This window comes from Danio rerio, chromosome 19 (genome assembly GCF_052040795.2).
Source record: "Danio rerio strain M-AB ecotype USA chromosome 19, GRCz13ab, whole genome shotgun sequence".
NCBI classification, from domain to species: domain Eukaryota; kingdom Metazoa; phylum Chordata; class Actinopteri; order Cypriniformes; family Danionidae; genus Danio; species Danio rerio.
The window spans coordinates 24,369,247-24,394,541 of record NC_141039.2 but is presented as its reverse complement, the minus strand read 5'-3'; the positions used below and the strand labels follow the sequence as shown (position 1 = coordinate 24,394,541).

Genomic DNA, 25,295 nt, shown 5'->3' with positions numbered 1-25,295 from the left:
AAAAATTTGGTCCAGTTCATGATTGCTGTGGTCTTCCTCCGAGGGACCCTCAGCTGCTATGCGTGGCTGTGGACGGAGATGCTGGAGAGATCGTTCCTGATGATTTCGTTAACTGTGAAAACATTTGGAGAAAATGGTTACTTTTTAGCCTACGCCCAAAACAAACAATTCATCCGCAGCAGAAATACTGGAGAATGTGATAAATGCCTGGACAGCAGCTGTAGGAGAGTGAGCTATCTATAATGTGTGGGTGATTTAGATGGATATGGTTCGGCAACAGCCTGAAATGCTTCTTGTTTAACCCTTATGTGCTGTTGGGAATGTTTTCATTCACTCTGGGGTGATTTTGAGTCTTAATTTGGCCATAACTTTTTCTGTTTCAGCTAGCGGAATGATTTTTGGTGGCAATTTTGACACATATTTTGAGAAAAAAAAACTCAACAATACACTTTGGGCAAATGTATTACATTTTTTTTTTATGTTCAGGATGAAAACATCCACTAAAATAAACTGCTGTAAAACTGCATTAGATATTTATTTTATTTAATTTTTTTGCATAAAGCTGTTAATCAACCTTCGTCCTGATCAAAACTACTGAATTGCTTAGAAAATTACAGATTTTTCAGTACAATGTGCTTTTACAGACATAATCAAAGCCAAGTTTTACAAAAAATGTGGAATAGGTTATAGAAATTATGGTAATGCTAAAAAAAAAAGAAAGTAAATAAGTCAATACATAGATGGAGGTAAGGAAAAAAAAGAGGAAGAAAAGGGAAACATTATACCATCAATAATTACTAATATTGGTGAGAAATTAGTCACAAAGTCTCTGGAAAGGCACATAAAACAAAATATATTTTTTTACACATCACAGCACATTCCTACAGTATAATATAGACATGTCATTAAAAAAAGAACATTGGAACAAAACAAAAGAGAAAAAAAATAACAAACAAGCAACAAAAGACCATTCCATGTGATCCTCCCACAACCCTTTCCCCCCTAAAAAAAGCAAAAAAACAAAACAAAACAAAAAAACTAATTGACACACAAAACCATTTCTCTCACATGTGAGGGCAGGTGATCTAAAAAAGGAATCCATATTTTTTGAAAACTCTGTTTGTTATCATTAAACACTGCTGCAAGCTTCTTATGGGGCAAAACTGCAAAAATCTCTCTGTGCCATTGTGTCACAGAGGGGGGAGTGTTTTTTATCCATCTAATAAGGATGAATTTTATTGCCACAAGCAGTTCATCTAACAGTTTATAAACTTTTGTGTCAATTTCATACGCAACAAAGTTCCAGAACCTTGAAATGAATTTGCACTTCCAGAATCAATGAAAGTATGTCCCTAACTCTGTATGACACTTTACACAAAGAGCTGGTATAGAAGCATCCATTTTATTCAATAACACTGGGGTTATATGCAGCCTATGTAAAATCTTAAATTGAGTCTCTCTCTCAAAAATCTTTGTATTTTGTAATTTGAGACTTTGTATTTTTGCACCGTCAAATGTGGTTATAATGGAAGACAATGGGGCACAAACAGCCACCAACAGTAAATTAGGCAGAAAAATGAAAATCTAACAATGCATCAAAGCCAATGCTGTTAGTAATTATTATTTTGTATGCTTTTTTTCACCAAACCAGTGATATAATTTGTCAAATTGCCAATTAAAGAGTTAAAATTCTGTAATTTTCAGAGCAATTTAGTAGTTTTGATCAGGATTGAGGTTGATTAAAATATTTATGCAAAAAAAAAAATGATATTAATCTGATGCATTTTTACAGCAGTTTAATTCAGTGGATGTTTTCATCCCTAACATAACAAAAGGGTAGTACATTTGAACGGTGCTCAAGGGTTAATGTACAGATGTTTGAGATGCAATGATTATGTGTGATTTCAGTAGCTTTTTTTTTTTTGACACGTGTGAATGTGCACTTGCCTTGGGTCAATAAGAATTTTTTGTTAATGTTTTTGATGTGCATTTATTTTTGCTTGATCTAATGTGACTGAAGCACAATAACAGAAATAATTTACATTTGAAATTGAGAAACCACTAGAGCTGAAAAGCTGAATAAATATTGATACCTTTTTTAGGATAGAGACATTTGGCCTAGATAAAACTATTTGAAATCTGAAGGGTTAAAAAATAAATGAGAAAATTGCCTTTAAAGTTTCTAAACGAAGTATTGTAATGCAGATTACTAAACAAAAATTGAGTTTCTATATATTTACTGTAGGAAATGTGCAAAATAACTTCATGAAACATGATTTTTACATAACAATACATTTTTTAGTAACACTTTAGTTTAAGTAACAATTAACACCATTTCCAACTGGATTATTACCTGCCTATTATTACAGTATTGACTGTCTATTATTATTACTACGTAATCCTACCCAATACCCAAACCCAACTACTAATAAGCAACTAGCTTTGTTAATTGAGCGAAGTGTGACCAAAATCTTTTTAGGCATACAATAAAAAAAAATGATAATTTTGACCAATAAAATATCATTTTGGCTATTGCCAAAAATAAAGCAATGCAAAATAAGGTTTGCTAATTCATGGTTATTTTTTTCAGCATACTTAGAACATGAAATGCTAGAAAAGAAAGAGAAAAAATGTAAAAAAAATAAATAAATTGACACTTTTATCCATTGAATGCATATTTTGTATAAAAGTATTGATTTCTTTAAAAAAATCTACCTTTTGTGTGCACACATTCAAATGAGGTGGTTAATATGCCTACAGTTCATTCAAAATATTCAACAAGAAACAGAACTATTAACTAATTTTACATCTGTATTGTGTCTAATTTGTGCAAAAAAGTGCATTACCCCTAATGCTGTACAGAAAATTGCACCAAAGATTGAATCAGAGTGCCAATAAAAAACGTATTTCAAAATATATATTAAGCTCCCCCCACTTTTATGAATATTGCAAATTTAAATAAGTAGGTTTGTATTTCTCTGCAAAGCAATGTTTGCTGTGTAAAACCAGCACTGCCTAATAAAAAAGGGCAGAAAACAATTGTATCCACAGGGTTAATCAGCTATAGATCAGACCCCAAACCCTAAAAGCAACCGTCAAAGTAATGTAAAAACATAACTGGATCTGGAGTCTTCTCTATTAGTATAGCTGATTAACCATGTGGATGGATGATGAACAGGCTTCTGAGCCTACCAGTAGTTGCAGAAGCCCCCTACTGGCCCATATCTATCAGCTGATAACCACCGATAAACCATATTCAATCAAGTGATAACATTCGAAGTGGGTGGGAAACATTCATACACTCATTCACACATGCACCTATACTGATTAAAACATATTCAAAAAATGTATTTGGGAAGCAACAGTTGGCCATATTCCCCCTCAACTTGAGTTGAAACAGCCCAGCACTCTTTAGAGTGTAAGAGTCTAGTATCAAATCTCCTTTATTCATTTCTACATAAACAGCACCTGACACCCTGAACACAACAGCAATCAATACAAATGCCATAAATAAAAGTGAATCCAATCTCCCTGAGTGGCTTCCCTCAGCCTGAGAGTGAGAGGCATCCAAAGATCTCATGCCCTCTTTCGGAGGATCCCGCAACTCCAGCTGTCCGCTATCTTCCTGCCCTCTATCTGTCATTGTATTTTCCCACACACTGGGACTCTGGCTCCTTCTGTCAGCTGTGTTCTTTGGCTCCGGCATGGGAAGTGACTTAGCATGGCTTCGGGCTACACAAACAGCCTGGCACTCACTCGCTGTGTGATAGCAGGGGAAACCGGATGAGGCTGCCTCTTAGAGTTAGCATGTTAGCATATTAGCGGCAGACATATTATCTTACTTGCAGGCCCACAGGGAGCATTGTATGACCAACACACAGCACACTGCACTTCCCTAAATGTCTGTGTTTCAGTTTTCGACCCTTCAGCGAGGTTTATTGCAAAACATTTGAGCCTTTTAAGCACTGAGAGGAGCTATTTGCTTTCACGTTTCTTTGCTAACAGCTCTTAAACCTCTGAGGGCTGTAGATAGGCAACCGTATCGGTTTGCTCTATCTGTTTCAAAACAGCGCATTCCTCTTCCCTTACGATCGGCACAGACCGCTTTAGTTGGCCTTTGAATTCTTCAGCACGAACGTAAGCACCTGCAGGAAGCATTTGATAACTATTAGACAAGCTGCGTGTGTTTTTCTCATTTGTGGTGAGGAGTATCATCCTTAAAGAAAATTCTGCATTTTCTTCTTGCCTTCCAGCATTTTAAAGTCATAGTTTTCTTTATAACAAATGTAATGGAATATGTTTGTCAGATAGGTTAAGCCAATATATTGGCATGTATTTGGTAATTTTAAGAGAAGTCTTCTGATAAACCCTTATTGTTTTCATAATATGTATTTGAAATTAAGCCTGAAGAAAATAACATTCATTCATTCATTCATTTTCTTGTCGGCTTAGTCCCTTTATTAATCCGGGGTCGCCACAGCGGAATAAACCACCAACCTATCCAGCATCTTTTGATGCAGCTGATGCCCTTCTAGCCGCAACTTATCTCTGGGAAACATTCACACACACTCATTCACACTCATACACTATGGACAATTTAGCCTACCCAATTCACCTGTACCACATGTCTTTGGACTGTGGGGGAAACCGGAGCAACCGGAGGAAACCCACGGGAATGCAGAGAGAACATGCAAACTCCACACAGAAACACCAACTGATCTAGCTGAGGCTTGAACCAGCAACCTTCTTGCTGTAAGGCAACAGCACTACCTACTGCGCTACTGCGTCACCCAAGAAAATAACTTTTTCTTATTGTTAGAGCTTGAAAATGTCAAGTTTTTTGACACATTTTGTTATTTTTTTGGATAAATTTAAAACACAAGTAGTAATATGTATACCATGTATGGCGTTTCAGCTTTATCACCACTATTTTTCTGTATATCTTGATTTGAAATTCAAAATTCACTACCATTCGAAATGCCGTACAATAATATAATACTTGCTACATTCAAGCAAATTTGAGATAACATATTAAAAACTTCATTTATTCATTAATTTTCTTTTCGGCTTAGTCAGTTTATTAATCTGGGGTCGTCACACGGAATGAACCACCAACTTATCCAGCATATGTTTTACACAGCAGATGCCCTTCCAGCTGCAACCAATCACAGGGAAACATCCATACACACTCATTCATACTCATACACTAAGGACAATTTAGCCTACCCAATTCACCTATAGCGCATGTCTTTGGACCCACGCAAACATGTACAGAACATGCAAACTCCACACAGAAATGCCTACTGACCCAGCCGAGGCTGGAACGAACCAGCAACCTTCTTGCTGTGAGGCGATCGTGGTACCCGCTGCACCATCGTGACAACCCCAACATGAACAACTTGAAAACTGAAATTTAATTGGCTTTTTTTATCAGTTTACTCAAGGCTAAGGTAAATAAACTAGTATGCTCATCAAGGCAGATAAAAATGCAGTAAAAAATTATATAATTGTTTAAAAAAAAATAAATACATAAGAAAATTGCCTTTATTGCCTAAATGGAGTACTTAGCAATGAACACTGCTGATCAAAATTTTAGTTTTTTATATTTACAGAAGTAATAATAATAACTTGACTTCTATTTGATCATTTTGTATCAGAAGTGGCTTCAATAAAAGGCAAAGGCCTCAAGATTATGTTTATTTTACCAAAATAAAATATGACTATGTCTTGACTTTTAATGATTTACTTAGGACAGCAAGTTCTGACTTTGCAGAAATAATGTACAGTATAGACTATAAAGTCTGCAGTGAAAAAGGAATTATATTGTATATGACTCCCATTAGCTTGGAGGACTGCATCCACATATCTCTGCAATGACTCAAATAACGTATTAATAAAGTCTTCTGGCAAAGGAAGCATTTTTGCAAGTCTCCCAGAGTTCATCAAGATTCCTTGGATTCATCTTCAATGCCTTCTTTATCATCTTACCCCAGACATGCTCAATAATGTTCATCTCTGGTGTCTGGGCTGGACAATCCTGGAGCACCTTGACCCTCTTTGCTTTCAGGAACTTTAATGTGGAGGCTAAAGTATGAGAATGAGTGCTATCCTGCTGAAGAGTTTGCCCTCTTCTGCGGTTTGTAATGTAATAGGCAGCATAAATGTCTTGATACCTCAGGCTGTTGATGTTGCCATCCACTGCAGATCTCTCGTACGGCCTCATACTGAATGTAACCCCAAACCATGATTTTTTTTTCTTCACCAAACTTGACTGATTTCTTTGAGAACCTTGGGTCCATGCAGGTTCCAATATAACTTCTGCATGATTGGGATGCAGTTCAACAGATGATTAATCGGAAAAATCTATCTTCTGCCAACTTTTCCAAATGATCAACTAGAAGTCAAGTTATTATTTATTGCTTTTACAACTGGGATCAACAACATGACTTTTGTCAGATAGTGCAGTAAAAAAATATATTAATAGAATATCCTTCAGAAATCTTTCAAACACACTGATGTGCTGCTCAAGAAAAATTGACCTATATGTGGTGGACACTGTGATGAATGTTATTCTTATGATTCTTTGATGAAGAGAAAGTTCAATAGATCAACAATGCCACTTCGAATTAATTTAATGCATCCTTGTTAAATTTTTATTATTAATTACATTGAACAATCTGACCCCAAACTTTTAAACAGCAATTTAGGTTGTGTTCATACTGGAACAAACAATATACTTGACCACTAGTTCATTCTAGTGAGAAGACATCAGTCAGTCACAAATCCTCACATGACCTTTAAAAATCACATAAACCATAAAATCCCAACAATCTAAAGGCAGAGAGAGAGAAGGAGAGAGAGAGAGAGAGAGAGAGAGAGAGAGAGAGAGAGAGAGAGAAAGAAAGAGAGAGAGAGATGTACAGTATATGTGGGCTAAAGTCAGTGGATTTCCTCCCCTCCAGTGTCGCTTTCAGCCAAGAGCAGGAAGCCTGCTGAGGAATTCCCTGCAAATGAACCATGGCCTTCATGCTCCCACTGCAAAACCGCCTAAGGGACTGAACAGAGTCCAGAATGCTTACGTTCCCTCTAAACAATGAAGCCGAATCTGTCTTTCATCTCCTCATGCAGCTCGGCGCACCCAGCCTACCTGACCCTGGCCTGACACACACTCTTCCCAGGCTCCCGCTTTCTCTTTTGCTCCAAACTGATATAGAATCATTCCCCAAAGACTAGGAGAAATATGTCTCAGAAACACCTTACACCATCAACATGTCGAAGAAAAATCGAGAAAAACATTCAGCTGACAAAACACTAATATCTGCCTGATATTCAAAATAACAGGCACATATAATAAAGTTAGGACAAGACTTCACAGGCAGAAAGTTCTTGCATCTGTGAATTTGGAGATTTTTGTCTTTTTGTCTTTTCATAATGTTTAAAGGTACAGAAAACATACAAAATACACTTTAAGTGTTTGTTTGTTTTTTTGTCACACTTTCATGTATGTCTATAGATTATGATAAAAATACTTTTTAAAGTTTATTTTCTTAATCAGTTCAAACACCTGTAGAAAAGAAGATGGTCAAGAAATAAATACAATGTTGTAAATTTTGAGCAAATTGTTCAGTTGTGTAATTAATTAATTGATGCAAATTGTTATGTTTAAATCGTATAAAATAATCTAAAAGATAACAGAAGCATATTACCAAACATAAATTGTCTGAAGTTATATACAATTTTGTAATCTAAAATAAAAAAAATAAAAAAGATTGATCAAATATTTACATATATTTTATACAAAGATACATACGTATAAATATAAAAAAATCTAAGTTTAAAAGAGAAATAACGAAACTTTGATTTACAGTTGAAATCAGAATTAATAGCCCTCTTTGAATTTTTTTCATTTCTAAATATTTATGTTTTATAAATCCCTTATAAATGACATTTAAAGGCTCAGTATTAAATTAACAATGATCTTTGCAATCTTATCTAAAAAGTTACATTTCTGTAAAGGTTATCATTGCTAAATAACAGGAGTGTCAAAATATGACATAAAATTAGATCAAACAACAACAATATGATAATTTAACAATATAATAGGATGCAATGTTTTAACTGTACAGTAGTTTTATTTTAGATAAGGTTGCAAAGATTTTTTTATGATTTGACAGTTTTATTGGTGTATCTTCAAATGAATAGAAATAATAATGTAGTTTGTGTTCTTTTTTCCTGTTTAGAATTGATCTGAATCTGTAATTGTCATTTATAAGGGATTTATAAAGCATAATTAGTCCTCACATTAGATTAGGTCACAAAACTGGATGAAGTTGAGTTTATAAAGCATTTATTAACATGCATAGTAATCATTACTATACACCTAAATAATAAGATATATAAACGTTGATTTCAATAGTTTATTAATCATTTAATAACTGATTGTAAATGATCTTAAAAATCACCAACTATGCTTAAATCATTGGTTTGTAAATAATGCAATACTTAATTTAGTAATGAAAAATCAATCATTAAAATAAATTGAAAGTACAATTGTTGAGCACATTATAAATGTGGTTATAAGTCAAGAGTAGAGCATTTATAGCTGTATTTATAAACTGCTTACTAACATTTATGAATGTAGAGTTAACACTTAACAGATAATGAATTAATTATTTGCTAATGTTTAATAAACGGTTCATAGTGTGTAATTATCATAAAGTGTTACCAAAACATCTTCTATTCATTAAATAGAAATAGTGGAAAAAATAAGCAGGGAGCTAATAATTCAAGAGGTTTAATAATTCAACTGTAAATGATTTTTGTGCTAAAATATGTATCTTATTTAATCTAAAAATTAGCACATATTTATAAAGTAAAGCCTTATTTACACATTTACTAGTTTAGAAAACTTGTGATATACTTCTGAAAAATTTGAGACACATTATTAATATTTATAAAAAGGTTACAAAAAAAGTCTGTCTATCTGTTTTTTCTTAAAATTGTATTTTTTTATCTGTTCTATATCCATTGAAAAGTTTATCCTTGTTTAATTCAAAATGAATCAGCGTTAAGTGATTTAACAAGTAATTCGCTCATTAAGAAAGATCACTAAAGAATTACCGGCATAACTCCAAATTGACTGAACAAAGGACCAGAATTTGGAGAAAAAAAAAGGACGTCTATAAAATAACAGTTTTTTTAATGACCATTGTAACCAGCCATGACATATTGGGTGTCAGATGAAATACCCTTGCAGCGATGACAAAGCATCTACTAATACTTTTGGTATTCGCCATGTGTTCGCAATTGCAGCAGATTCAAAAATGCCTTCTTTACACACTTAACATTTTAGAAAACTATCTCTTCTTTACAATTTTGTTTTTGTTGAAATTTTAAATGTAATCAGTCTACTGGAAAATATTGTGACAACTATTCGTTTTTTATTAAAACCTTATTCAGGGTCTATTTCAGTCTATTTAGTGTCTTGCCTTAAGCTATTAAAGCTGGAGGAAGCTTTTTTTCACAGCCTTATGAATATTAAAATCCCTTAAGACTCTATAGTCCTTTGGGCATAAGCCCATATGATATACTACTGCCAGTAGCTTTCCGATTGAGCAGCACTAATATGTGAACAGGAAATGAATCAATGAAATGGTTGAATTATGGGTAAAAACTCACACATGGACATGCCACACAAACACCACTCCATACTGAAACAATTAGGGACCTTTGACAGTCAGGAGTAAATTACGCCAATACGTCTTCGTGAAAAATTTGGCGAGCACTGACAACTGCCATGGGAGTTTGGACATTAAAACGCAGGTCTCTTGAATCACTAGGTTCCCAACTGTCAAAACAGAGGAAGAAAGGTTGGGAAGAAATACCTGCAAGACTGCACACGTGCAATAAAATTTTATTCATGTGATTTATGGGCAGCAGGCCGCTAGCAAAAGCATCTTTTCGAGACCACTGAATGAGTTGAAGAAACAGACACTTTGTAGTGGAAAAAATAAGGAATAATAGTACAAATATCAAAGCCAATGCACTGCAAGTAAAATATGTTGAATATTAATGCTCTTAAAATAAAAATAAGAGACCACTACAAAGTTATTTTCAGTTATCTAGATTTTTCATGAATAGACTTAAGCCAAATATGTCTTCAAATAACAAGAATAAGAATTTATATTTATTTAAAGGTTTCTTCTTCTAGAAAATAGGTCAAAATAAAATATTCCATGTTTACAGACTAATAAAATAGTTGAAACAATAGAGTACTTTTTTATTTACCTATTGTCATTTCATTCAAATAAATCAGTCAGGGGTGCCCAAACTCAGTGCTGGAGGGCCGGTGTCCTGCATAGTTTATCTCCATTTTCTTTCATCACACCTGCCTGGAAGATTCTAGTATACCCAGAGAGAGCTTAATTAACTAGTTCAGGTGTGTTTAATTGAAATTGGAACTAAGCAGGACACCGGCATTCCAGGACCAGGTTTGGGCACCTCTGCTTTAACCCTTTAACTGCCCCACCAAGAAAAAAAATTTGGATTGCGTTTCTTAACTCCTATTGTTACTAGTTCATTCATTCATTCGTTCATTCATTTTCTTGTCGGCTTAGTCCCTTTATTAATCTGAGGTCGCCACTGAACCTGAGAATGAACCGCCAACTTATCCAGCACATTTTTACACAGTGGATGCCCTTCCAGCCGCAACCCATCTCTGGGAAAAATGCACACACTCATTTACACACACACACTCATACACTACAGACAATTTAACCCACCCAATTCACCTGTAGCTCATTTCTTTGGACTGTGGGGGAAACCGGAGCACCCAGAGAAAACCCATGCGAATGCGGGGAGAACATGTAAACTCCACACAGAATTGCCAACCTACCCAGCTGAGGCTCGAACCAGCGACCTTTTTGCTATGAGACGACAGCACTACCTACTGCGCCACCGCATCGCCATGCTATGTAGTGTAAACCATTATTTAAAACAGTTATTCTTTAAATGACTTTAACAGTTATTATTTAAAACAGTCAATATATGGTCAACCATTTGGTAAAGCAGATTGTTAAAGGGCTAAGTGATAATATTGTTATTTAAAAAAACACAATGTTAATATTTATAAAAAGGTAACACAAAATCGATCAATCTGTCTATCAGTCCATCCACCTTTACTTAAAATTGTATCTTCTATTTTTTTTAAATCTGTTCTAGTGCATTAAAAGTGCCATCTTTTGTTGCAGACTGAATAAATAAAAATGACAAAGAGTCATTTATTTGATTCAAAATGAATCAGTATTAAGTGATTCAACAAGTAATACACTCATTAAGAGAGATAGAGTCACTAAAGAAGATATGTATGATACGAATGATTTTTTTTAATAGTAAGTTAAAGGAAGGATTTTCACCCTTATGTTGTTTTTGTGGAGTGGAGCTGGAAACAATTCTCCGTTTATGTTTCAATTGCAGTTACACAAAACTCTTTTAGTCCCAAGTTTCCTTGAAGTTTGCTATAAATGTATCAATATAACAGATTTAGTGGTTTTATTTATGGATTGCAACTGTGGATTATTAGAAATGGACAAAATAACTTAAATCCTTATGTTATTTGGAAAGGAACACATTCACAAAACAAAATGTATGCTGACTGTACCAAACTGTAACTGTTTTACATTTATCTAAAAAAAAGAGGATTGCCAGACTTCAATATATGCTTTTAATGCATCTTAAGTCATCTCAACTGCTAAACAAAATACTCAATGTACATGATTAATTTTTCTTGTTACTCTCTTGTATACTTTTTTATGTATAACTCTGTATGTTCATCCATTCATTCATTCATTTGCTTTTCGGCTTAGTCCCTTAATTAATTAGGAGTCGCCACAGCGAAATGAACTACCAACTTATCCAGCATATGTTTTATGCAGTGGATGCCATTCCAGCTGCAACCCATCACTGGGAAACACCCACATACTCTCATTCGCACAGATACACTACAGCAAATTTAGCTTACCCAATTCACCTTAATTAAATAATAATAAAAAAAAAAGATTCACTAAACAAAATTGCGGCCATAACATAACTCCAGACTGACAGTCAATCAGAATAAAGTACCAGAGGAGTGAAATAACGGGACCTCTATAAAATAACAGTTTTTTTTATGACCACTGTAACCATGACCTATTGTGTCTAGGATGAAATTCACTTGCAGCGATGACAAAGCGTCTACTAAGACGTTCGGCATTCGCCACGTGTTGCGAATCGCAGCAGATTCAGCTCAAGCAGCAGAACTCTGACTTTGTTGAATCACAGCTCCCTCAAGGTTTCACCTTACGCTGACCCCATCATCCAAACGCTCCTGAACTGTGAATAACAGGACGCACATATTTCTAGTGCACTCGTGCATGAGAGAGCGCACATATCCAAAGCAATCAAGATATTTATGTTGAGCGCGGAGACTCGAGGAGAACCCTGTTATTCTGAGCCAAGATGACAACTTGCATTCGAAGAGGTTTCATCTTGTTCACTTGGTAAATAAAGACAGCCTCTGTAGGTGTTGACACATGCACTAACGTTTCGAAAAGACCAAGGGGAAACTTTGATTGTTTTCAAAGTCTCTGTTGGTCAACAATTTTGGTTTGGGGTTTTGGCTAAGGATAGCGGTAAGTGACTCACGTACTGAGATCCTGCTTTTGTATGCTGTTGCCTCGAACAGAAAACTGTTGGCAGTTGCCATGGGATACATCTCAATTTGCTGCCACATTTCGAACGAGGAGTCTAATGAAAGGACAAGTGATAAGTGACTGGATACACAATAATAAAGCTGAAATATGAGACTCGGCTTAGGGCTTCATAGCAAACTAGCAAGTGCTTTTTTTGACTTCAGCCTGGTGCTGTTTGAGTTGGCAAAGAAGAGCTGAGACTTACTCTTCATAACCCGATAAGCTTAGTATGACTCCAAAGGTATTTTAGCACGTGATAATGATTCAGATGATTCAGAGTAAAGATGATGCAAGAGAAGAGTTTACAGAGTGCGAGATGGTGTTTATGAATCAATGCATCTGCCAGCTAGGTTTTATTAGCACTGTGCTTGGAAAAAATTAAATAATTTGGGTGTTAGATGCTATTTTCAGTTCAGTAATGCATTAAAAAAAGTCATTTTAGTGGAAAGCATAAGCGAGGGTTATTATCAACCATTATTTTATTTTTTGTTCATTAAAATACAATTGAGGAAAAACTAATCATAAATCATGAATGAAGGTCTTAGCTTTGGCAACTAACTAAAATATGTTAATTTTTTTATTGGAAATTAATCAAAACTCAAATAAAAATACTAATTAAATAAACATAGGCTGAACAGTAATATAAAACATACAAACTAAATAATAAAAACAGTGCATAATATAAATGCTAAACGCAGCTGTTATATGCAAAACACTGTTATTTTTTGAAAACATAATACAAATTGTGAAGCCTTTCCAACAAAATGGAGACTTGTTAGCAAAGAAAGTATTTATTTATTTTTTTAAATAGAGCAGCTCTGCAATTAACAACACACTGTATGACATGTATTTACCTTAAAACAAAAATCATAACAAATAATAAAAATTTAGTATAACTTCTCGAATCCAGAGCTCTAGATGCCGTCCTGTATATACAGATTAATGAAAGTTTAAAGCAATGTGTTTGATGCTTTTGTACTTTTTCTCTTATAAATGAGCATTGAGACATTCGCCTTTTACTTGTCTTCCATGCATTCAGAACAATGACAATACTTTCAGCGCAGTAATGTAAAGTTTTGAATTTTCATACATTTAAGAAAATGCTCTGATTGAGTGCAGAATTCAACATTAATTTTAATTCAGCAATTTAGTTTTAAAAGCAAATTAATTAACTAAAACTATTAATTAATAAACTAAAAAGTAGCTCACATTACATTTTTTGAAAATGTACTTAATATTGAAAATGAACTTAAATATTATTACTTAACTTTGAAACGTAATGCATTACTTTACTAGTTACTTAGAAAGTAATATTATTATGTGATTTGCGTTACTTGTAATGCATTACCCCCAACACTGAATAGTACATCTATCAATGAATGTCTATGGCTATGTACCAAAATGTAAATGTATATTTAGTTAGTAAAACAAAAATCCCCACATAAATTCTCAAGGGTTATCAAGGGTAAAAAACCCTCCCAGCAGGTACACTACGTCATAAAATGTTAATATTAGGTTAGATTAAGGTTGTGATGTTGGGTGACCAAAATTCAATTTTTAGCCAGCATTCAAGGACAGTGTTAATTTGATGTCCAATAATGATGTCAAATGACCTGGAAAGTGTTGGAAAGTGACCAAAATCCAACGTAGAGCCACCATCTTAAACATCATATTGACGTCAAATACTGAAATTCTTTTTGTCATGTAGGGCAACCAAAATCCAATGTCTGATAGACGTAAAAGGAGTAACGTTCACACAACGTCAAGCTGTAAGATCATTACACATTGATATTTGGTTGTTTTTTTGCATTGGAAAGTGACCAAAATCCAATGTCGGACACTGACATCGTTCTGACGTTGGGTTCTGACATCAACTAAATTTTCATTTCCACTCAAAATGCAATGTCCCCCAATGTTAGGTATGCTAGGCTTTGACAGTATTTTATAAATAATACTAAAAAAACCCTGCCATGATTTTATAAATTATACTTTATACAAGTAGCTTCCAGGAACAAACTGAAAATGTCTAAAAAATAACTCATTCATTGCTTATTAAATGTTCCATTCACACATTTTCATATTTTTCTTAATAAATTAAGCTTTTCATAAACAAATATAAAACTATTCCTCGTATAAACCTGTATATGCACTAGCATTTGTACCTCCTGAACTGTGATATAAAGATCTCATATCACTGCAATTTCTGTTGTGGCTCTGACTGGGAAGTGAATATGTGGATGTGAGGTAATCCAAGAACCTGCTTCCTGCTGGACCAGGATAAGGGGCAGCTGGATCCGTGTGATAGAGCCCAGAGACCTGGCCCTTTCTCTACCTTCAGGAAACAACGGGGGAACAAGGAACTACCAAACAATTATCCCACCAGCACTGTTAGCCTCATTAAGGGGTCCGCAAGTGCCAAAACTCCCAGAAGCCCTAATTGTTTTAATCAGCAGAAGACAAGAACAACAGACCTGAGGTCAGGATCGCAATCACGCTGGGATTTTTCATCTACGCAATGACCAACAACATAATTGACTCACAGGGGTATATCATCTTCAAAAAACATTAGCCTGACCAAGTAACAGACCACAAGATGTTTTTGGCCCTTTTCTACTATATTAGCAGCATTACAAAACAGTTATTCATCGACTAGGAGGTGTCTGCCAATGCCTGGCCAATCTCTACAACTCAAACTCTTTTGCAAGATCCTTTAAGAAAAACCACATATGTGTCAAATAGGATTTGTATATTAAAATCACATGTGATTGATCTGCTTTATCACATGATCATCTTTCGCATTAAAATTTTCCAAAACCACATGCTTGACGTGTGTTCAGTGTGACTTTAACATGAGGGAATTGAGGAATAACAAAAATAAAACTTTGGAGTTTAGTATTTAAACTGTATTATTATTATACTCACACTTTAAATACTGGTAATTTATTTAGTTACATCCAAAAAGTATTTTAGACTACTTAAGGCATTACTTTGAATTTTAATGTAATTTGTTAAATTAATATTTAAGTAAACATGGACGTTTTAACCAATAAATAAACCAATTCTCAGTAGTTCAGATTATTCATTTAGGAACTCCCATCAGCGCTTACCATCTTGACACTAAATTAATGACGCAGAAAGCCATTTGTATGTCAAGAATGTATGCTTGTTGCAGTAATACAAAGAGTACTTTACTTATACAGTAAATCTCTGTGGAGTGTGATCTAAAATATCAGCACCTGATTCAAAGTCCAATCTGAAAAGCATCTTTAGAAAAATAATACTTTTCAGATTTACTTTAATTTAATTACCACTTATCATATTACTATTCATTTACTCATTTTCTTTTGGCTAGTCCATTTATTCATCAGGGGTCACCACAGCGGAATGAACCGCCAACTAATGCAGCATATGTTTTACACAGTGGATGCCCTTCCAGCTGCCACCCAGTACTGGGAAACATCCATGCACACTCACTCACTACAGCCAATTTAGTTTCTCCAATTCACCTATACTGCATGTCTTTGGACTGTGGGGGAAACTTTAGCACCCAGAGGAAATGCACGCAAACATGGGGAGAACATGCAAACTCCACACAGATATGCCAACTGACCCAGCTGAGACGTGAACCAGCGACCTACTTTCTTTGAGCAATAGTACTAATCTCCGAGCCACTGTTTCACCCCATTATATTAATATTTTAATATATTTGTAAAAAATATGTAACATATTCTTTATTACATTTTAACCATTTATCCCATTAATTTCTGTTACATAAGCATTTCAAAGTATTCTAAATTATTAAGAATAAGTTACTAAAACTGAGTCTCGAAAAAAGACAAAAATTCATTAGGCTGCTAATTACTTTCTTAAGCAATTTTTTTTTAATTTGTAGTAATACATTTTAAAATAAACCCTCCCTGCCCTGGAAGGTCATTTGAGGATCATGTTAGGCTCATGTAGCTTTTTCTGTAAGAGGGTTGATTAAATTACATAAAATGACAGTGCACCTAAATATAAAAACTCTGGAACTTACTTTTGTGTAACACAACAAAATATATTTCTAACAGTTCTAATTTAATTTTGGACCATATATTTAATATCAGTGTGGTCCAATGTTGTTGTAACTTAAACAAAATAAAACCATACAGTTTTCAAATGCCATGCAGACAATTTCCTAAAGGAGACTTACTACATAATTTTTTAAGGAGTTTGAACAAAGTTGTGGCTACAGTGTGATAATATAGCAAGCCTATAATTGTAAAAATCTAAATATTGTATTTTTTACAATCACACTTCACAAAAACATGCAGAATCATGTTGATAGAGATTCTCTCATAGTTCACATCATAAGATGGGGGCAGTTCCCACCCATTAGTCAAAAGTATGCCATCATTCATTTGCATAGACACAGCCCTGATTAGAATCTGCATAGGTATTTTTTGCTCCGCCCTCTACTAAAAATATTTAAATTTAAAGCAACAAACACAGAAATTGCAAGTTTTGGATCAATTCCTAAAAGTCGCCATTACAAAGAGCTATGAACAATGATATGCAGTGCATATTGACCTAAAAGTTCGCAAAAACACTCAAGAGACAACAGATACTTATTTTACATCTTATAAAAAGAGGCATAATAGGTCAGGAATGGGCTGGTATAAGATTATGACTGTATGATAATCTTGGATTTGAAGCCGTTTCACGGTTTCACAGGATTCAAGGTATTATAATTACTGCTCTAAAAATCATTCATTCATTTTTATTTCGGTCCAGTCGCTTTATTCATCAGGGGTGGCCACAGCGGAATGAACCACCAACTTATCCACTATTTGTTTAGAACAGTGGATGCCCTTTCCAGCTGTAACCCAACACTGGGAAACACCCATGCACTCTTGCAATCACACACACATACACTACAACCAGTACCACATGTCTTTGGACTGTGGGGGAAACCAGAGCACCCAGAGGAAACCCATGTGAACAAGGGGAGAACATGCAAACTCCACACAGAAATGCCAACTGATCCAGCTGGGGCTCGAACAAGTGACCTTCTTGCTGTTAGGCGATCGTGATACCCACTGCACTACCGTGACACCTTGCTCTAAAACATGTTCTTTTTTAAATGTGTGGTTAAAAACAAAAAACTACTTCCCCTTTGAACACAATATATTCTATTTTGAATAACGCTTAAAATATTTTGGAGCAGTAAACATGTGAGGCTAAATAATTCAAATGAATCATTGACTTCTGCTGTCTTCATTAGGTTCCAAAACAGAGATTTCCTTACAATTGAAAAAAGTATCCTGGATATCTTTTTTTTGCTAAAATACTGTTGTCCTAAAAAAACTTAAAGCAAAGGATAAAAAAGGTAACACTTTATTTTGATGGTCCATTTGAGTATTAGTAGACTTTCTGCTTAATAGTGTTGGTACTGCTCCTTCATCAGACATTTAACTGACTATAAGATGCTTTGCAAGTACATGTCAACTTACACCCTAACCCGAACCAAAGTCCCTTTAAAGCAAGTCATTTCACTCAGTGGCCATCTTTGAAGCACCTCTCGGGCAGTATGCTCGGGCATTCTGTTAGACTGAGAATGCAAAGACTGTGCATTTAGCTTCATGTCTAAATGTCCAAATCATACAAAATCTGCAGAAACTCATGCCTGGTCCGTGACGTGACGTGTAGATGCAATGTAACAAACAGACTGTGTGACCTAAAAAAAAACAAACATTACATATACCTTAGGAATGGTATAGCAGTATATTTTGGCAGTTTTAAAACCATGACTTTTTTTAAACCACAGTATATCTTAAAAACGGTTATCGTCTTTATAATAGGTCCCCTATAAGAAAGACCATTCACTTTCTGGGAAACACTGTTTAGTCATAAAAAAACGCTATGTTGATTAAGCAACACGATTATTCCAAATTTGTCATAATATATTTCGCAAGTCTTCCCTGTACTTGCTGAATGTTCAGCCCCTAACTCCTACATGCATTTCTTAACAGCCCCACAAGCTAAATTGGAAAGTTTGTTGTGGTTTCTTATGGGGAACCCAGCTCTGGGGTCACGTGGTGTGGAGTGCTTCCAGTAGTGACCCACTCCTATACTGCAGGATCTACTGCTTTGGCTCGGCCTGAGCTGGATTGCGTTTCCTGGCAGCGTTCAAGCCACAGGCTTGCGTCGGCAGTGGCCAAGTCAGTGTGCTTTATTGCAGTGAGGCCCCTCAAAGCTTACGGCTGGTGAAGGCCAGGAGCCAGGCTCGCAGCCAGCTTTTGTAAGAGTTTCCATGAGTAAAAGGGTTTGTAACCCCTCCTCAAAGAAGTGGAGGAAAACAACAGAAGGAGCGTATCAGAGGAAACAGTGAGCAGTAAATGAAGACTGAAGTATTGGATAAGGGTTTGGTTGTGGAGTTTCAAAGTACTTTCATCAAACCCGACAGCTTATTCAAGTATATAATAAGAACTAAGAAGTATCTTCAATGATAACAATGCAACTAAAGCCTGAGAAAACCTCAGTACTAGATGCGCTGACAGCCGCGCATGATGGACAACGGTTTTGTGCTTCTGTTTCGAACCAAATTAATGACAAGCTCAAAGAATGCCACACCTGACAGAGTCTATTAAAGCTGCAATCTAGAAGAAATGCAATCCCAGCTCATAATGACACAGAGAGCCGTGTTAGTGCTTGCTAAAAACGTGTTATATTTTGCCAGAGGAGAAATGACAGGTAATAATTTTGACAAGAAAACCCATAAAAAAATCCCGCTCTCACTCCATGCACTCGTCCATGTTTCCGCTTAGTTTGAGTGGTATTGACTATATTTCAACTGCTTGAATGCATGAAGACTTAAGCCGCTTCTGGAAGCTAAAGAAAACCACTGTGGCATCTGTAATCTGCTATCCAACATCTTCTTAAACTCCTAAGGTAGGAAGTTGAATCTTTGGCTTGATGTCTAAGGAGTGATTTGAGATGATTTCCTTCACTAAATTAGCATATAGAATTGCAACATATGCATCTACAAAGGAAACCTAGAAAAACCTTGGAGGATTAAGCCATGGTCTGATGGCCTGTCACATGTTCTATAGTGTTGAAAAGCTGTGGGGTGGACGGTGGTCAGACTATTTAAATATCAACACAATACGAGCTGAAGGCAGCACTGAAAAGTGACCTCCTGTTCGGGTTTAAACACCATGTGATGTTTCAGCAGATCTTTTCGTTACCACTAAGGCTTGGGTCTCTGGGGATACAGTTGAGAGCCATTAGTCTTAGCATCGACACACCAACAGAATGGCCAAAGCCAGTAAAACTGGACGGTACCTTCTTGGCAAGCTTTAATCTGATTGGCTGAATTTCCACCGCTTCCCGGAGTCACACACAGCATTTTTTTAATCAGTCAGACTTTTTCAGTCAGAAAAAGATTAAATATTCAATGAATTTCCAGGTTAAATATAAGTTAAATAAGTATTTAAGCATAAGCAAATATAAGTATGCAAAAAGTTGGGTGCCATGTATTTAGTGTGGTATTTTTCCTGTTATAAGTTACATTCTGTTTACAAAAAGTAGTCCAAAGTACTCAGATGATTAATATAACTTTAAATTGTAATAATGTTTTATAATATCAAATACCAGCTTTAGTAAGCATAAAAATGTTTAAAACACTTAAACATTTTAAAGACCTTAAACTTTTGAACTCTTATAACTTGTGTTCCAAACATACTTTCTGATAAAGAAAACGTTTGCGAGAGCATATGAAGAGTTCAGATGCAAAAACCTCTAGTCACTATCTGAAAATTTTCTTCTAAAAATAGAATGTTTACTCAGCCGCCTTATTTTTATGTTCAGTCATTTCACCTTAAAGGCAATAAATATAACATATTCTGTCAATAAATAAAATTAGTCAACCTACACCTAGGAACCTTAGGAAAATGCTAGTTTTAGAAGAGAATTTTAGATAGCACTTAAAGGTTTTTGCATCTGAACTCTTCATACGTACATTTCCACCATGCTTCACTGAACAAGCTTAAGACAAGCTTAAGAATTTATTCATTTGTTCATTCATTTTCTTTTCAGTTTAGTCCCTATATTAATCAAGGGTCGCCACAGCAGAATGAACGGTCAACTTACCCAGCATATGTTTTATGCAGCGGATGCCCTTCCAGCTGCAACCCATCACTGGGAAACACCCATACACTCTCATTTACACATACACTACAGACAATTTTAGCTTACCCAATTCACCTATACCGCATGTCTTTGAACATGTTGGGGAAACCGGAGCACCCGGAGGAAACCCATGCCAACACAATGTGCACATGCAAACTCAGACCCAGCGACCTTCTTGCACCACTATAAGTTTTTATTTACTTAATTTTTTTATTAAATATTTATTCCTAGTGGCCTATTATTTTTAGATTAAGTCTATTTCTGCTAACTTCATCCCTCAATAACTATTAAAAACTATTCACTTTTACATGTCAATCAAACAGTCTGTTTTGGTCCAGGTCAGCGGTTTTGGGCTGGAATAAGCTGTGTTGTGAATACTGTCAAATGTCTGGCTATGACCAGAAAAACATTATCTATTAGCTTTTATGGCTTAATAGACAAATCTAATATTAAAATTCTCCATCTGGTAAACGTTTCTTTCTCAGATGCTTAAAATTTAACACAAAAGCTGAAGAGAAAGCGATGAAGTCATTCATTAGCTTTCCAGTTAATTTAACTTGCTTTCTCGATATATTAAAGATCATGGAACGGGGCCACTGTCGTTGTGGCGGTACAGTTTAGCACTGCATTGGATCTTAATTTTGTGAGGGAGCACTCAGGCAAAAACACCAAGCAATTAGAAACATCTGTCGGGCATTACATCACCAGGCTACGATGCACACGGTTACTCAATTGCGCTGTCACTTACCATCATCTAGGTACATTTGATCCAGTTCCTGCGGTTCCTGCTTGATGCTGATAGCTAGCATGGAGGGGGGGTCCGCCTCCTTCTGTAGGAGCGGGGAGGAACCGCTCCTCACAGGTCCTTTGGTTATCTGAGCCGTTAATGCTGAGGCCTCGTTGGTGGCCTGTGGTTGGGTCAGACTGGGAGTGAAGGGGAGATCTGGTGCAGAATTTGGAGTGGACGGATGGGACCCTGGAGAAGATGCGTTGCTTCCTGTTGGGTAGAGGATGGATTGTTGGTAGCGTCCAGGTGTTGGTTGGATGGTGGAAACGTGGGGGACTGTAGGAGACTGGGGGCCCAGGTTTGATCCCGCTGATAGGCACTTGGTGGAAAGGTGAGGCGGGGAGAGATCTTGTAGTTTGGGGCTGGTGCTTGGGGATGATGAGCAGGATAGGGAAATGGGTTTTGCCACCAGTCTCTGAGGACTCGATGTGAATGGCCCTGTCACACATGGTCCTAGTTCTGTGGGCATCAAGGGGGTCATGGACGGAGGGCTGTAGTAAGGCTTCGGATGCAGGGCCAACCTGGCCGGATGAAGAGGCGCACATACCTGGGGGAGGTCGTAGTCATCGTGCGGCTCTGTTTTTATGGTTGGAACTGGGGAGGCGAAGGGGAAAGAGAGCAGAGAGAAAGATCAGATGAAGGAAACGGGGAGAAAAACGAATAAACACACGTTCCGGATTCATGTGACTTTATGCGAGCTAGCGCGAGTGAGTGGGTTTGTGGCTAGGATACCCACAGCGAAACAAACATTCTCATCAATGAGACTATGTGTCTGAGGCTACGCGCTCCCGCCCAACTGAAAATATTTAAAGAAAGAGGGAAAAAAAGAGATGAATCATCACCACAAGAGCCTTCCAGCTGCTTTAGAAAATAAAAGGGTTATTTTTTTTGGATCTGCCCCCAGTGCTAATACCATATAAGCGTGCATTATGAAATATTTTACTGCTACAGTAGCCTCACATCCATGACCAAAAAAAAAAAGAAAAAAGAAAGAAAAGAGTTTCTCTAAGTAGAAGATTCAGAGTGTCATTTTTGAGATGGGATCTCAGGTTTAAAACAGCCAAATTGCAAGTGGGCTATGAACTGGAATGAGACTGGATTAGAAACAGATCTGCAGATTCTACATATTGAGTTCACAGAGTTCAAACGAACTGTGGGGCTGCCCATTTTTAACATTCACAGTAGCAAAAGGAACTTTATGTCTTTAAAGTATTTTAGAATATAGTTCATGCCTTTTAGTACCATGACACACCAAGCTGACAGACAGGCCATCAGTGAACATCTTTTGTGCTAGTTTTTGCGTTCTGCACATTGACTCTAGTACTGTTTGCTCAGTATGATGGATCTGTGACAGAAACGTCATTTTGATTGGATGTTTATTTTAAAAAAGCAAGTGAAATTGTAGAAAGCAAGCAAAGAAGTCCAGTCCAGGCTCATATTTTTTTCTCGCATTTTTGCAAATCCGAAATACTTTATTTAGGGTTCATTTTGTTTTACATTACAGATATGTAATGTAATGTCCTTCCTGTACACGTCCATGAAAGGGCGGGGCTTCAGATCACCTAGTATACCACTGACTTAAAACCTTCACTAAAGTCTACTAATCCACAATTTCACAAACCAGGCTCATCCTAAAAACGTCTAAAACAGCAATATTTGTTTTCGCAAATCCACCAGAGGCCACTATGTATGGTATTTGAGATCTCAAATTTGTCTTGCAACTGTCATTTGCACCTGCTCTTCTCACGTAAATCCACCAGAGGCCACTGTCGACTGATTGAATGACTCACTAAATGACTGATTGATCCCCCTTCTCCTTCCCTATACCCAACCAATAGTTTTCAAATACACCGATTGACCGGCCCACCCACTTCCCTAAACCCAACCAACAGTGTTTTCATAAGCAATCCAGAAAAAGAAAAGCCCTTGCCTAATTTTTAACATGCATATTTTTACCACATTTTTAACATGTTATTTATGTTTATTTAATTTTTTGGCTTTTGTTTTTGTCTTACCCATATTCTGTAACTGTTCTGCACCAGACTTGAACCACATCGTCATGGTCAACTCCTCTCTGCGTCTCAAGTCCGACGACGTACATGGCAAGATAACTGGACAAATTGGTTACAGTGAGAAAGCCGGCTATACGGAAGTAAGCAGTCTGCTGGTAAGCGCGAAAAGGAACAGTGTCATACCGATCTGTAGCATTCGTTTTAAAGACGTAATGCAGCCTTACATACTTCTGGCTACATAATCTGCAATCTCCAGAAATGTATATAGGGCTACGTTTTCAGAATGAGCCTGTGTTGGTATTTTGCAATCACAATCTTTAACGTGCCCACCCCAAAATGAATACACTCAAGTGGATCTAAACCTATAAAAGTTTCGTGCTTTTGTTGAACACAAAATAGAATATTATGTACAAATATGAAAACCTGAAACCATTGACTAAAAACAAAAACAAAACTATGAACGTCAATGGTTACAGGTTTCTAAGCTTTCTTCAAAATATCTTCTTTGATGACAGAATTTTCAGTTTTGATTGTATCATCTCTTTAAGTATACATATTCAAAATGTTAAGCAAGCACTGCTTTGTTTATATATGTTTATATTTAGTTTTGGTTTCTCTATTTGAATTAGGAAGATAGATTGTTTAACTTGTAAATAAGGATAGCTAATTACATGCTAGTCCATTTTAGGACCACACAATGGGCTTTTGATTGGGCTAGTTCTTTGACATCACTTCGGTGTGTTATGGCCTTGGGTCTTATATAGCATATATCTATCAAAGTTTCACCAGATTATTATTATTTATTTTATTTTTTTAAATAGTAACTGTACAAAAATATGGCCAAGCAGATTGTGTAACTGACAAATTAGCAAATCAAAGCTGTGATGTAAAGAGTAAACAACCCCATTGCTTAAAAAAGGGACAAGTCCTTGCTTATATCATGTCTAAACATCCTGTTTCAATCCATAACAGTCAACTTTATCAAATTAAATGAGTGCAGTTAACTCAAAATTTATCGAAAGCTAATTCTACTCATTTGAATTGAGTTTTAAACAGCATTGAAGGTAATGAGGTAATTAAATACCTCATTACTTCAACTGTAGTGGAGTAAGTTCACAGTACTCATATAGATTAGTTTTTTTTAACTCAAATGGTTTGTTGCAATCAGTTTCCTTAAATGGTTTGAGTTGCCTTAACTTATTGGGTTTTACAGTACACAGTTGGTTCAAGTTCTCTTTATTTATTGGGTTTTACTGTGCTCAAATTGCTTCGTTTACTCAAATGGAGTAAGTTCACAGTACTCGTTAAACTTAAAATACTTAAATAGCTTGATGCTATTGGTTTCCTTAAACGGTTTTAGTTAGCTTAACTTTTCGGGTTTTAGAGTGCAACAAAATATTAATTTTTAGTTAATTTGTGTTCTTGAAATACTGATGTTTCACCCCAAATGTGGATACACTATAGACAAACCTAACTACTAAAAGTCAGCTAATTGCACGAGTCAGCTAAGTCAGAGTCAGCTAATTGCACGACTACATTAAACTACAAAATAAAAACTACCTATTTTTTATTATTTTTTATTTTGCTTTATTTGAATCTGGG

The 25,295-nt window shown here is 35.9% G+C and overlaps 1 protein-coding gene across 1 annotated transcript in view; it reads right to left on the bottom strand.

Annotated features, from left to right (window-relative positions):
• Positions 1-25,295, bottom strand: part of nfatc1 (nuclear factor of activated T cells 1) — an 87,373-nt gene continuing 62,078 nt past the window's right edge. The window contains 2 exon segments of the mRNA NM_001045159.1: positions 1-112; positions 21,643-22,275. Of these exon segments, the coding sequence (NP_001038624.1) occupies positions 57-112; positions 21,643-22,275 (689 nt within the window). The 3' untranslated portion in view covers positions 1-56.